The 15975-nt window shown below is 47.5% G+C and overlaps 1 protein-coding gene across 1 annotated transcript in view; it reads left to right on the top strand.

Annotated features, from left to right (window-relative positions):
* The first annotated feature begins 230 nt into the window (after window positions 1–230).
* BTF3 (basic transcription factor 3) overlaps window positions 231–15975 on the top strand; it is a 35251-nt gene continuing 19506 nt past the window's right edge. Inside the window, exons 1-4 of the mRNA XM_077287772.1 lie at window positions 231–588; window positions 4666–4734; window positions 7554–7667; window positions 11713–11914. Of these exons, the coding sequence (XP_077143887.1) occupies window positions 4666–4734; window positions 7554–7667; window positions 11713–11914 (385 nt within the window). The 5' untranslated portion in view covers window positions 231–588. The remainder of the gene's footprint in view (window positions 589–4665; window positions 4735–7553; window positions 7668–11712; window positions 11915–15975) is intronic.

Here is a 15975-nt window from a genome sequence, read left to right as displayed (position 1 = left end):
GTATGTATATGTCCCCAGTCCATGGTCCGGACCTCATAGTGGTCTGCCAGTCCCTAACGCCGGCCCTGCCTGCGGCATCAAGCAGCCTCAAGGGCCACATGTGGCCCGAGTGTTTGAGACCCCTGCTGTAAATGGAGTGCGGCCTCACACTATGCCCGCTGCACTGCCCCGTACACAGGACTGTAAAAACGTACGACAAATAAAACGTATCCAATCAGAGCATTGCTCTTATTTTCCAAACGGCCGAAGAGCAATAGAAGCTGGAATCTGATTGGTTGTCATACTTTCCCTAGCCCTAATTCTTATAATGCGCCCTGAAGTACACAGTGAAATCCTCAGCTACAGAGGCCGCCAGTCTCCGGCACCTGCCCGTCGCCCTGACACTTCCTCCAGCCTCACAGTGCGCTGAGTGAGTGCAGCCTCGCCGAGTCGCCGCACCGCCGGTCACGTGGGTCGAGCCTCACTTCCGGTCCTTCCTCTTGGCTTCCATCTTGCTCCCCGCGTGTGTGCGCGCCCGGTGCCGCCGCTCTCTGGAGGCCTGTAATCCCGCAGTGTTCCCCATATACACCCGCCTGCCGGCTGCAGAAGGTGAGAGGATGGGGCTGAGGCCGTGCTGGGCCGGGCTGGCTGTGTTAGAGGCCGGTCATGTGCTGGGGCGCCGGCATATTGGTGCGGTAGTGGTGTGCTCAGCGCTGTCTATGTAACTGGCTCCGTGCTGCTCTGAGGCTGTGTAATGCTGGGACTTGTAGTGCCACTAGTGCTAGGCGCTGTGTACTATGGCTGGCCATGTTTCTGTCACCGGTGCAGGCGTAATAATGTAATTCCATGGTTCTCTACTGCCATGGCTGTCACACGGTGTATGGCCAGGGATTAGGCCTGATATTGGGGCATTGTGGGGCCAGGACAGGTATTAGTGCCCATCTGGGTTCCTGTGCATGCCTGGCTGGGTATAGGGCCCGTGAAGTGTCTTGCTGGGCATGGGGGCACTGACTGGGCATGGGAGAGTTCATGGGTGCCTGTCTGGTCATATGGGGGGGGGGTCACGGGTGCCTGTCTGGTCATGGGGGGGGGGGGTCACGGGTCCCTGTCTGGTCATGGGGGGGGGGGGGGGGGTCACGGGTGCCTGTCTGGTCATGGGGGGTTCATGGGTGCCTGACTGGGCATAGGGTGGGGTTCACGGGTGCACGACTGGGCATGGGAGGGGGGAGGTTTGCGGGTGCCTGACTGGGCATGGGAGGGGGGGGGGTTGCGGGTGCCTGACTGGGCATGGGAGGGGGGGGGGGGTTGCGGGTGCCTGACTGGGCATGGGGGGGGGGGGTTCAGCGGGTGCCTGACTGGGCATGGGGGGGGGGGGTTCCGCGGGTGCCTGACTGGGCATGGGAGGGTTTGCGGATGCCTGACTGGGCATGGGGGGGGTTTGCGGGTGCCTGACTGGGCATGGGGGGGGTTTACGGGTGCCTGACTGGGCATGGGAGGGTTTACGGGTGCCTGACTGGGCATGGGGGGGGGGGGTTTCGCGGGTGCCTGACTGGGCATGGGGGGGGGGGTTTCGCGGGTGCCTGACTGGGCATGGGAGAGTTTGCGGGTGCCTGACTGGGCATGGGGGGGGGGGGTTCGCGGGTGCCTGACTGGGCATGGGAGAGTTTGCGGGTGCCTGACTGGGCATGGGGGGGGGGGTTTCGCGGGTGCCTGACTGGGCATGGGAGGGTTTGCGGGTGCCTGACTGGGCATGGGGGGGGGGGGTTTCGCGGGTGCCTGACTGGGCATGGGAGGGTTTGCGGGTGCCTGACTGGGCATGGGGGGGGGGTTCACGGGTGCCTGACTGGGCATGGGAGGGTTTGCGGGTGCCTGACTGGGCATGAGGGGGGTTTCACGGGTGCCTAGCAGAGCATGAGGGTGCGTGGTGCTGGGCATGGGGTCAGTGACTAGCTGGGCAATTGACATCTCTCCCAACCAACAGTTGGCTGGCGCCCCATATACATTAGAATGGTGGTCAAACCCGTCGATACACATAGATGGTCAGATGTGTACAGGGGTCCTAAATCATGTTAGCATAGTCATCTATTCACCTTAGGAGTTCTGTCGGATGGGGTAATATATTCCCGGAGTAACATTTTATGAAATGGTGTAGCAGAATGCTTCAGTCTATGAAGCGTGGTTTTTTTTTTATTTATATATATATATATATATATATATATATATATATATATATATATATATATATATATATATATATATTGGGCCATTGATGCCACTTTGTGTCCAGTGATGTGTAGCAGCGGTATGTGTCCTGTATGTTTTCAGTGTATACCTCTAACGGACGCAGCAGAACAGTTTGTAAGATTATAAATGGGCAAGGAGGTTGTATGTTTTCCCTGTGTTTGCGTGGGTTTCCCCCATGCTGAAACAACATATTGATGGTCAATCTAGATTGTGAGCCCGGCTGCTGACAGTGATGATGTCTGTACTGGTCATGGACTGAATCCTGCTATATAAGCAAAGCATAATACATAATGTACTGGTAAGGGCTTGTTTCCATTGCTCGACCTGCGACAGAAAACAACCTGTTTAGACAGACTGACCCCACTCCCCATGGCCACAGAGCAACCAGCTGAAAAGTTGCCACTGTGGCATGTGCTGCTGAGAACGATAGCTTTTTTTTTTTTTTTTTAAGCCAGTGAAAAGATTATATCTCACGACGAACAAGTGTTTGGCAGTAGTGGAGCAGTTGTTTCACAATCGTGTTCTATTGCTCCACCATGGGTGGGCAGAGTTTTGGGTGCATGGTTCTGTCCACACCATTATACCCGTGAAATAGTCGTCAGCATTGTTTTTCTCTGTAGTATATGCTCATATCTTGACCTGTTGGGGACTGAAGTTGACGTACTGTGTTAGGCTAGGTTCACATTGCGTTATGGCTGTACGTTAAACGGACTACGTTACACCGCGGTGTAACGTAGTCCGTTAACGCCGCCATTGAAAGCAATGTCGGACGCATCGCTAGCACACGCCCACAATGGGCGTGCGCTAGGCGATGTGCCGTCATTGAGTGACGGACCTTAGACGCGTGCTGCAGCGTTTCCGGGTCGGTCACTGCTAGCGCAGATGGAGCTAGCAGATGCTCCATCTGCGCTAGCGCTGTGCCAAAGACGGCACTTGCGTTAGCGCAGTCCATTAGCGTATGCGCTGAACAGACTGCACTAACACAATGTCTATGTACTTGAACCACACTCATGATGTCTTGTCCCTGTGATGTTGGGTGGAGTGTGGGCTATGTATAGTGTCAGACTTTCTTGGCTTTGATCCACTTACACATTATAACTCGAGTTGAGCCGATATGTTCAGAATTGGTCGCCGAATCTGAATTTGCCATATTGGTATCCTATTCGAGCCGAATTTATGTTTGATCAGTTCCAAACATATTCATTCAATTCTAAGCCATTGACTCCACTGATGTTCGGCGAATATTGCAAAAAAAAAAATTCTTCGCCGATCATATTCGGAATCGAATTTTTAAAAATTTGCTCAACTCTAATTATAACAATCATGAAATTTTAGAAAAACTGCTTTTTTAGTGTTTTCATTGACAAATGATTGTTATAAGTGTATTTAGTGACGGTCACCATACATATTAGATATAGGGGACGCAGCTGATGCCCACAAGAGCTGTCTGTGTGCGACCATCTCTGGGGTGAAGGAGACGGTGAGGCTGAACACTGATACCCTATGGCTGCTTGGTCACTCTTCAATCTTTGGAGTGCACATAGATATTAATGTACGCACATCCACTGCCCCATTCCTAACAGCACAAGATGCTCTCCCTCATTGAGTAAGATGTAGGTCTCGGATGCAGGTTTCACAGCCATTTATGTTGTATCCTATCCATATGTCATTTGCAAGCATGCTGTCAGCCATGTTCTCTAGTTTTACTCCTCACTCCAAGAAAGTTCTTGGCTATAAAATCTGAACTATGATTCTTTTGAACATCCATTTTTGATACCTGTGTTTATGTCCTGTAAGAACAAAAGGAGATTCAGCATGCCGACATATTCCATCTTGGGGAAAGTTGGGTCAAGCCACCACCGACAAACACATTAAGGCCTCTCATTCAGAATCCTCTGGTTTTCTCTGGATCCCATTTTCATCAGTTTGGTCAGTGTCAGTTTTTACCATCAATGTTTCATCAGTGACTTTCTCATGTAAAAATAAATTGTAAAGCATCTCATAGAATACAGTATTTAAAATTAGACAGCACATGGGTAGCAATGTGTGCTGGTATTCAGTTTTCACTGACCCATAGCTGCGTATGGGTAATTTTGCTCTCATACTCTGATCAAAAAACAGACGATCCGCACACTTTTTGTGGACATACAAACCGCAAAAAAAAAATGCGGACTTGGGAATAGCACCATAGATTTGAGTGGTACGTGTATTATCCATGAAAATTGCAGAACACATGATTCACAGACGTCTGAATGATGCCTAAAAAGTCAGTACAACTGATACCGTCCAGATCAAAATGAAGCCCACTGTAGTTATAGTGTGTGGTCAGTGGTGTGGAGACTGCACAACGTGAAGCCGTGTCCTCTGCAATGGTCATCAGCATGAATGAGACTGATGGTTCTGAAATCCTCTCATTGTGGCTTTCTTTGTTTTTTTTTTCAGATGAAAGAAAGTATCATGAATCAAGAAAAGTTAGCAAAACTTCAAGCACAAGTCCGCATTGGTGGAAAGGTAATGTTCTGTGTCTTTATGATTGAAAGTGGGCAATATTTTTGGTTGTTCCCTTTAGGTGATTTTGCTGTACACTTAGTTGAATGCCACCTTATGGACTGCAGCTGCCAATTAGGAATTAGTACAGTGCCTAATTATCTTCCATTTCAGTTGAAGGGTGTTTCCTATCTGTGGCTCAGTTATTACTACTGTAAGAGCTGACTGTGCTGGAAAGATAGGAATGTATGGGTGGAGATAATTGTGTGTTCAGCCCACTGCTTTGATCTTTGAGCCTTTACATCTCTTAGTATTTGGGGCTTTGTGTAAAGCAATGTTTGCTATCCTTTTTGGCGTTGGACAACCCCTGCCTTAGGGTACCGTCTCACAAAACGATTTACCAACGATCACGACCAGCGATACGACCTGGCTGTGATCGTCGGTAAGTCGTTGTGTGGTCGCTGGGGAGCTGTCACACAGACAGCTCTCCAGCGACCAACGATGCCGAAGTCCCCGGGTAACCAGGGTAAACATCGGGTTACTAAGCGCAGGGCCGCGCTTAGTAACCTGATGTTTACCCTGGTTACCATCGTAAATGTAAAAAAAACCAAACAGTACATACTCACATTCCGGTGTCCGTCAGGTCCCATGCCGTCTGCTTCCCGCACTGACTGACTGCCGGCCGTAAAGTGAAAGCACAGCAGTTACGTCACCGCTGTGCTTTCACTTTCTGGCTGGCAGTCAGTCAGTGCGGGAAGCAGACGGCATGGGACCTGACGGACACCGGAATGTGAGTATGTACTGTTTGTTTTTTTTTTACATTTACGATGGTAACCAGGGTAAACATCGGGTTACTAAGCGCGGCCCTGCGCTTAGTAACCCGATGTTTACCCTGGTTACAAGCGAACGCATCGTTGGATCGTGTCACACACAACGATCCAACGATGACAGCGGGAGATCTAGCGACGAAAGAAAGTTCCAAACAATCTGCTACGACGTACGATTCTCAGCAGGGTCCCTGATCGCTGCTGTGTGTCAGACACAGCGATATCGTATGGATATCGCTGGAACGTCACGGGTCGTAGCGATCAAAGTGCCACTGTGAGACGGTACCCTTAACCTCTACCGCCAATACGCCTTCTAACGGCAGCAGTTAAGGGTACTTATTCCTCAGCGTCGCTTTTTAAAGGCACTGGGAAATAAGGTTACAGTGCGCCCCCTATCATCTCTCCCCCCGCGTCCGAAAATCTCCGGGGTCTTGGCTAACATGATCCGGGTCAGTGTTTAACATCCTCAGTGTTGCGGTCACCGTTATTCACCAAATAATGTCGACCGCAAAAAAAAAATAAAAATCCAATTTTTCTCTCCTCTGATATGATCTAGCACATCAGAGGAGAGAGAAATTGGGTCCCCCAGTACCTGCAGTGTCCCCTGTTCCTTCTGGCTCTGTCCCCCAGCCCTCAGTATCTTCTTCCTGGAAGAAAATGGCGGGCACAGTGCGCCCGTCGAGATCTGCTGGTCGGCACCCGGCAACAATAGGAAATTTCTCCTATTGGTTAATTTTGATCACTGTGATAGGCCCTATCATAGTGATCAAAATACAAAAAAAATTGTAACTCAAACCCCCCCCCCTTTATCACCCCCTTACTTAGGTAAAAATAATAAAATAAAAAAATGTATTTTTTTCCTTTTATTTGTTGGGATTAGGGTCAGGGGTTGGAGTTAGAATTGTGGGCTTTCCACTGTTGAGGTACATCAGGGGGTCGCCGAACGCGACATGGTTCCACCATTGATTCCAGCCAATTTTGGGTTCAAAAAGTCAAATTGTGCTTCCTCCCTTCTGAGCCCTGTCATGTGCCCAAACAGTGGCTTTCCCCCACATACAGGGTTTCTTCATAATCAGTAGAAATTGCACAACAAATTTTGTTTCATTTTCTCTTGTTACCCTTGTGAAAATAAAAAAGTTTGGGTATAAAGTACTTTTTTTTTTTTTTTTGTGAAAAAAGTAAAATGTAAATTTTTTTTCCCCCACATTCCAAAAATTCCTGTGAAGCACCTAAAGGTTTAATAAACTTTTTGAATGGTTTTGAGCACCTTGAGGGGTGCAGTTTTTAGAATGGTGTCACTTTTGGGTGTTTCCTGTTATATTGACTCCCCCAAACTCACTTGAAATGTGAGGTGGTCCCTAAAAAAAAAAAAAAAAATGGTTTTGTAAATTTTGTTGGAAAAATGAGAAATCACTGGTCAAATTTTAACCCTTATAACTTCCTAACAAAAAAAATAGTTTCCAAAATTGTGGTGATATAATGTAGACATGTGGGAAATGTTATTTGTTAACTATTTTGTGCGATATGACTCTGATTTCACAGAAATTAAAAGTTTGAAAATTGCAAAATTTTCAAAAGGTATGACAAATTTACGTTTATTTTTCATAAATAAATGCAAGTCATATCGAAGAAATTTTACCACTAACACGAAGTACAATATGTGGTTTTTTTTTTGTTGGTTTTTTTTTTTACAATCTCAGAATCAGTGAGATACGTTAAAGCGTCCAAGTTATAACCTTGTAAAGTGACAGCGGTCAGAATTGTAAAAATTGGCCTGGTCATTAAGTACAACATTGGCTCTGCCACTAAGGGGTTAAAAAAAAAACCCGTTCCAAGGGCACCCCTAACACGTAATATATATACACACACACACGCACACACACTAGAAAAACCTGCCGTGTCCCCGAATACCTTTATTTTGAACTGAGGAATACCGCATATAAAAAGCGGTTTCCCTAGTAGTGTACAGCCCTTTTAAGCCTGAGTTGTTTTTTTTTTTTTTTTCTGTCTCTTCAGGGTACAGCCCGCAGAAAGAAGAAGGTCGTTCACAGAACAGCTACTGCTGATGACAAGAAACTGCAGTTTTCACTGAAGAAGCTGGGTGTTAATAACATCTCTGGCATAGAGGAAGTAAGTGATTCGATTTCAGGGATTTTCTCTTTAAAAAAAACAAAAAAAAAAAACAATATTCAGTTTTGACTCTTATTTTTTTTTCTCTAAAATGCTTTCATGATATACTTGTAATAAACCTTAAAAATGGGTTGCAAAGATCTGTGTACATGCTCTTATGCCCTTCCCAGTATCGCCAGTATATGTATGGAGGGAGCTGGGAAGTTACCGAGCAGGTTCTCTGATATACTGCTGGTAACCCCCCCAATCTCTTGACAGCGGCTTTTCCAGGCACCCATTGCACCTTATCCCTTCATGCAATTACACGGTGCCTATGAGTTGCCGTGGCAGCTGTAAAATTGCCGATATATTGAAATATAGCTGTCTTGCAGTATATAGACCAAACAATCAGGCGATCCCAGGTTCAAGTCCTTGAGGACTATTTAAAAAACAAACAAAAACAAACTACAGGTTGTTTGGTCATTTTTACTGCACAACGCATGCAATAAAAACCCTGGCAGGAAATTTCTTCGACCTTTGCACCAACCAGTTTTATGGCCAAATGAGTTGCAAATTTTGTTGCACTTTATTTGCACAAAGACGTGTCTGTGATTGTATTTCCTGTTGCTACTTTCCTAAAGTGGGCGAAGTTATGTGAGTGGATGCCAGACTTATAAATTGCTACTTCTTAAAAAGTCACAGTTCTTGCTCCACTAGGAAAATGACAGAAAACTAGGAGAAATTTGTAAGGACAAATGTTCAATAAACGTGGTGTGAATTAAGGCAATGGAGCCTCGAAGAAAACGGACCAAACAGTCTGCTCATAATCAGTTCTAAGTGTCTCCAAGGTTACAAACAACTTATTGTGTAGTTTTGCATCCGATGTCTTGTATCTACATCACTGCTGATATTTCTTGAAGTGCTGGCTGCACCACTAGGTTTTTTTTTGTATAAAATAAGCCCAGGAAACATCGCTAGCTGTTATTTCCCTTTAAGAGTTCAACCATTGTTTCATTTTTTTTCTCTATAAATCCATTTTGCATGTAAACATAAGCGACTGTATAATACATTAATCTGCTTCCTACTGGACTGCTATTTTAAGTCATGGGTAAAATCTATTCAGTGAAGACCAATTTTCCTGTTACTGATCTAGGAGATGACAGCTGGTGCGTTTCACATTTTCTGGAGTGTTAGAAGCAGGCAGGTTCTCCTTAAACCGCACTTAGTTTTCCATAAAACTTTATATGCACTAACTGTCATCTGTCTCAGTAATGTCATTCTCAATTCTTGGCTAAATCTGTCTTCAGTGAATATAGAGTTTTGAGAATGGAAGGTCTGTTCAGGAGAAGAAAAGATGATTTCTGTAATATACAGTACGAAGTTTTATTTTCACATGTACTATTGATACAACAAACACAGAGATAAATGACAGCTGCTCTTTAAAGTGAAGCTGACAGTGGACTCATGCTGCCCAGTCTGTGTGCAGAATATATCAAGCACTGACTGTACCAACTCAGTCAAGTATATGTGAGTGTTGAACGCTGCAGGATTTCAGAGAAAAACCTACTGAGCCACGCTGGAGACTAGTTGGCCAAGTGGGTCCCCGGTGGCTTCTCCCCGCTTTCTGCCCTACATTTGACAGGTACTGTGTTTTTCGGACTATTAGATGCACCGGACTATAAGGCGCACCCAGGTTTTAGAGGTGGACAAATAGGGAAAAAAATATTTGAAGCAAAAAAATGTGGTAAAATATTTAATAACATACTATTATATGTGGTGTTATTATATATAATAGTATGTTATTATGTTGGAAGCTGCGGGACCAGTGTGGTGTCTGTGAACTACTATATAAAGATGCTGGAGGGTGAGTATAAGAATGGGGGCACAGGGCTTATATTGAAAGCACCACTCCAGCACTGCAAAATAACACTGGAGTGCTGCTTTAAAATCCCATGGGAGAACTATAACTCCCAGCATGTCCTGCAGATCCTATGACATGCTGGGAGTTATAGTTCACTAAAGGAGTGGCAGAGTGCTTTATTGTGTTTTGGAAAGACTAACCTCTTAATTGTGGCAGCCAGCCAGCCTGTGGTGAGGTAAAAGCTTCCCATGACTGCACACAGAGCCCTCCCTCTTGTTGCCTTTCCACAGCACAGGTAATGGAAGCCAGCAGATTCTAGTGTTGGAGTCTGAAGGACCTGTTATGATGTCAAGAAGAGGGAGGGCTCTGTGCTGCCATGTGATGCTCCAGCCCGCCCACTTCTGACATCACAGGTCCTCCTTGTGCACACTGCACAGCACTCAGCGTCCAGCCCCCTCTCCCCCGGACCCTGCTGCTGCCTCCTCCTCCCCTGGACACAGATCTCCCCAGCTGCTGCAGGAATCAGCGCTGGGGAATCCATGTGTGTCCCTGCTTAAGTGCAGTATTCATTTGCTGCTCCTGGCTCACCGCTCAGCTGATAGGTGGGCGGGGAGTAGCTAATGAATATTCACTGCACTTAATCATCGGGACCACATGGTTTCCCCAGCACTGATTCCGGGCAGCAGCGGGGACATTTTTCTGCCTCCTGAAGTGGGATAACAGTGCGATCCCACTCGCTGCTGCCCCCCTCCCCACATGCTACATCCCAACCATAAGACGCACCCACACTTTCCTCCCAAATTTGGAGGAAAAAAGTGCGTCTTATGGTCAGAAAAATACGGTAGATGTCTACACGCACATAGGTAGAGACCTGTCAATCCAGGACGGCAGGCAGGGACCCAGCTATTCGATTAGTCTGCTGGCGTATCTCCGACAATTGTATATTGCAAATATTGGACCTTTTTTTTAACCCCCTTCAAGACCTTGCCCTTTTCCATTTTTGCGTTCTCGTTTTTTTCTCTCCTCCTTCCCAGAGCCATAATTTTTATTTTTCCGTCAATATGGCCATGTGAGGGCTTGTTTTTTGCAGGACAAGTTGTACTTTTGAACGACATAATTGGTTTTAGCATGTCGTGTACTTGAAAACGGGAAACAAAATTCCAAGTGTGGTGAAATTGCAAAAAAGTGCAATCCCACACTTGTTTTTTGTTTGGCTTTTTTGCTAGGTTCACTAAATGCTAAAACTGACCTGCCATTTTGATTCTCCAGGTCATTACTTATTTTGTGCGTGCCAAGCTGATGTTTTTAATGATACCATTTTGGTGCAGATATGTTATTTTGATCACCCGTTATTACATTTTAATGCAATGTCATGGCGACAAAAAAAAACGTAATTCTGGCTTTTCAAATTTTTTTTCTCTCTACTCCGTTTAGCGATCAGGTTAATCCTTTTTTTTTTTTTATTGATCGGGCGATTCTGAACGCGGTGATACCAAATATATGTAGGTTTGATTTTTTGTTTGTTTGTTTTATTTTGAATGGCGCGAAAGGGGGATGATTTCAACTTTTATATATATATATTTTTTTAAAAAAAAACAAAACATTTTTTTTACATTTGCCATGTTTCAATAGCCTCTCATTGGGAGGCTAGAAGCTGGCATAGCCTGATCGGCTCTGCTACATAGGAGCGATCGTCAGATCGCCCCTATGTAGTAGATTTACTGCATTGCTTTGAGCGCCGACCACAGGGTGGCGTTCATAGCAATCTGGCATCAACAACCATAGAGGTCTCGAGGAGACCTCCGGTTGTCATGCCGACTCATCACTGACCCCCGATCATGTGACGGGGGTCGGCGATGCCCTCATTTCCGGCCCGATGGCCGGAAGCGGTAGTTAAATGCCGCTGTGTGCGTTTGACAGCAGCATTTCACTAGTTAATAGCGGCGGGTGAATCACGATTCCACCCGCCGCTATTGTGCTCACATGTGAGCTGTTCAAAACAGCTGACATGTCCCGGCTTTGATGCAGGCTCACCGCCGCAGCCCACATCAAAGCGGGGGTACCGACCTCCCCAGTAATAGTACGGCGGAGGTCGTTAAGGGGTTAAAGCGGTTCCTAATAAATGGAGGCATCGGTACACTTTATATTTATAGCTTCCTTTACTTGCTTTCAGTAGATTTATAGCCCTTTCATTCATCTTTCCAGGTAAACATGTTTACAAACCAAGGAACAGTCATCCACTTCAATAATCCTAAAGTTCAGGCTTCCTTGGCTGCCAACACCTTTACTATTACCGGGCACGCCGAGACCAAGCAGCTTACAGAGATGTTACCTAGTATCCTGAACCAGCTTGGGGCAGACAGCCTCACCAGCTTGCGGAGACTAGCAGAGGCCCTGCCAAAACAATGTAAGGAAAACTCCTATCTATGTACTTTTTTTAAAATCACTAAGCATTTGACATCTGCTCCATGGCCGTTATACATTTGGGGACTGATGTTTCCAGGCTGCTAAGTACATCGGCAATGACTGAATCTTTATGGCATCACATGATGTATTCAATAATGGCTATATTCATCCATGAGCAGAGTTGTAAAAGTAACTTACTGCTGTTAATACAATTAACTGCATGAGAATAAGTAAGCGACGCATGTGCTGATACTCGTCATATTAAAATTCCAGTGCTGGTAAAAATATTCATGGCATCAATTACTGCTGTTTATCGGTGTTGTGTTGGAATATTCTACCTGACGTACCTGATTCAGTTTATATGTTTGGTGGATTGTAATTTTTGAATTTTTACTAACAAAGATATGGCTTGTGCTACCTAATGACCTGGTTATGGTTTTTATTACATCTAAAGGTACCGTCACATTAAGCGACGCTGCAGCGATATAGACAACGATGCCGATCGCTGCAGCGTCGCTGTTTCATCGTTGTGTGGTCGCTGGAGAGCTGTCACAGACAGCTCTCCAGCAACCAAAGATGCCGAAGTCCCCGGGTAACCAGGGTAAACATCGGGTTACTAAGCGCAGGGCCGCGCTTAGTAACCCGATGTTTACCCTGGTTACCATTGTAAATGTAAAAAAAAAAAAAAAACCACATACTCACATTCCGGTGCCTGTCCCACGTCCCCCGGCGTCCGCTTCCCTGCACTCCTCCTGCATCCTGTGTAAGCGCCGCCGGAAAGCAGAGCGGTGACGTCACCGCTGTGCTCTGCTTTACGGCCGGCCGGCGCTGACACAGTACAGGGAAGCGGACGCCGGGGGATGCGACAGACACCGGAATGTAAGTATGTAGTGTTCGGGTTTTTTTACATTTACAATGGTAACCAGGGTAAATATCGGGTTACTAAGCGCGGCCCTGCGCTTAGTAACCCGATGTTTACCCTGGTTACCAGTGAAGACATCGCTGAATCGGTGTCACACACGCCGACTTAGCGATGTCAGCGGGTGATCCAGCGACGAAATAAGGTGCTGGCCTTCTAGCTCCGACCAGCGATGTCACAGCAGGATCCAGATCGCTGCTGTGTGTCAAACACAACGATATCGCTATCCAGGACGCTGCAACGTCACGGATCGCTATCGTTATCGTTGTTAAGTTGTTCAGTGTGACGGTACCTTTACTCTCCCTTTTTTCTGAGTGACATGGTTATAAGGAGGCTGTCCATTTTGAGCAATTGATAGTATAGGACATATACCAGGTTGAAGGGACATGTGAGGGATAGAGAGGATTTCTATCTGGTTTACCTGGTTGGGTAAAGAACCCATTTTATCTATATTAGTATGTATTGTAGCATTATATGGAAATATTATATTCACCTTAGTAAGGTATGTGAAAAATGTGTGGCCTGTCAAGTATTTATGAATCTATACCTGATATGTGAAACTTTGATATTTAATCACTTGTGGTATAATTTAATATGCTGAAATCTTAAGTATCTTGTGGATATTTGGACTATCTGGTTTATCTCTTATTAATTTTTAGTCTGTTCTTGATCACACGAATAGTATTTCCTTTTTCTCTTTCGCCTCTCATTGGGGGACACAGGAACCATGGGGTGTATGCTGCTGCCACTAGGAGGCTGACACTATGCAAATAAAAAAGTTAGCTCCTCCTCTGCAGTGTACACCCCACCGACAGGAAGTAGGATATTCAGTTTAGCTTAGTGTCAGTAGGAGGTGGACACGGGTCTTTCATTAGACCCTTATCTACCTCAATGTGCGTCGTTTCTTTTCAGATTTTCCGGAGGGATACAGGGTGAACAGTCACACCTGTAGTCCCACAATGCGGACTATGAGTACGGCGTGTACTGCCACCCCGTATCCTCATAGATCCCTCTCCAGGACCAAGAGCCTAGCACACAAGCGTGCTTAGAAGTCCGGTCCTGGCTCCGTCCCCCACCCACTCGCCCACCAGAGCCTGTCGGTTGGAGGAGACGAGGACGTCCATCACAGCTCCCTGGACGTCTCATTCCCCTCAGGTTAGTAGCGGACGACGTGGGATGTTTAGGTGAGTATTTTCCCTATATTCCCCAGATCTTTCCCTGCCCACCCTCAGTGGGGGAATAGACGAGCTTATCTCGCGCGGTGGAGGGCCGCGTTTCCCCCTTACCTATCCCCTTCATCCCTGCGGCCGCAATGTCACTTTGCAGGGGCACCTCTTCCCCCTGCGGCTGCAATGCATGGCAGGCGGCCGTCCTGTGCCTGCGCAGTATCCTCCTCTATCCGGCGGCGCCGACCTCTAATTTAGGCCCCGGCTTTGGCCGGGGCCTACTTTGGCGCCGCGACCCTGGTAATTTCGTTCCCTCTGGCGACTGTCAGGCGGCCGCGCTGCTCTGCGGCGCACTGCTCCGGGGCCGCGGTCTTTTTTCCGGCGGCGCCGGCCTCTAATTTAGGTCCCGGCTTCTGCCGGGGCCTACTTCCGGTACCGCGCTCCTCCACTTCCGTTTTTTTCGGGCGGGCTTTCTCCCGCCCGACAATCTTGTTACTCCCCGCCCACCGCCGCCATCTTGGTGCTCCCGGGCCCATGACCTCTACGCCGCTGCTTGGCGCCACATCGCAGCAGGGCGCACGTTCCAGCGCCCTTTCAGCGGTCATTCATCCAGACTGCAGCCGGGTCCTTTTTCTCCCAGCACAAGCGGGGTCCCCTGCATCCTCCTTAGGTTGCCGTCTCATCGCTGGTGCCCTGATGCCTGTCGCAGCTACAGCCGGGAGCAGCCTACAGGACTCTACTATTACTGTGAGTAACGCTGCTATGCAGTCTATTACTCCCCTCTCCTGTTCCCCTAACCTTCGGGCATCATTTAGTGTGTCTGCTCCCAGGCCTATCCTATAAGGAGAGCGTCCCCGTCCTCCTGCTTCCTCTTGTCAGCTGCAGCATCTCCCTGTCCAGGAGTCCCTACCAAGGGTGAGACCGAGACCCATGATTACCCTGGGTGGGCTTTCCTTCTGTCTCAGTCTGGGGCGGACCTCACCAGGATGTCACGACTTCGTGTCCGTGACTGACCGCAATTGCTAGTGGGTCACAGGATTCTCCGTCCAGCCTTGTTCAACTCAGGCCACAAGAAGGGATACAGGGTGATCAGTCACACCTGTAATCCCACATTATGGACTATGAGTACGGCATGTACCGCCACCCCGTATCCTCATTGTTCCGACAGCAGGACCATGATCCTAGCACACAAGCATGCTTAGAGGTTCGGTCCCAGCTCCATTCCCCACCCACTCGCCCTCCAGAGCCTGTCGGTTGGAGGAGACGAGGACGTCCACCATCAGCCCCATGGACGTCTGACAACTTTCTTTCCCGCTCCATCTTGCCCTCTGGTCTGGAGCGGTGAGATCCCTCTTCCTGATCATCCTCTCTCTCGAGAGAGAAACGGGCTTCCTTGGTCATGTTTGCAGAGGAAGTTTCAGATGCGACCAACCAGACCCTAAGCATCATGGATACCTCTACGGAACCCGCGGCATAGGCGGTTTTCGTTTAGACGGTCTAACCACCTTCCAATGTCTTTGCCCCACACACTGAATTTGTAGTGGTACTTACCAGGGGAAATGCGAACCATACCAGATGCTTTCAGACAGGGAAGCATCTCGGCATCCTATATTCCTCCTCTCCTGAGCTCATCGCTAACTGGACTGATTCCTCGGCAATTCTGGACTCTTCAGTTCCCAGACTGTCTATCAACTTGGCATGGGTTCAAAGGATACAATTATAGATCCGCTGGATAAATTAGCCTTTGAAACGGCTGCTTCTACTTTGTGCCTCGGCTATTGCCTCTACCTGGGTCTCAGGGACCATAGATAGATGGACTAAACAGCCTTGTAAGAGCACCCCGGCTGGAGCTCCTCCCGGGGAGCTAGCTGTCCGGACGGACCAAATTTCCTACGCAGGGATATATATTGGTATCGGCCTCCCTAGATGCGCGGCTTGTGCAGCTCACACCTCCAGCAATATGGTGGCCATCTGACG

Source organism: Ranitomeya variabilis, chromosome 1 (assembly GCF_051348905.1).
Source record: "Ranitomeya variabilis isolate aRanVar5 chromosome 1, aRanVar5.hap1, whole genome shotgun sequence".
Lineage (NCBI taxonomy): Eukaryota > Metazoa > Chordata > Amphibia > Anura > Dendrobatidae > Ranitomeya > Ranitomeya variabilis.
Note: the sequence above shows the minus strand (reverse complement) of the source record. Positions and strands in the feature narration are given on the sequence as shown.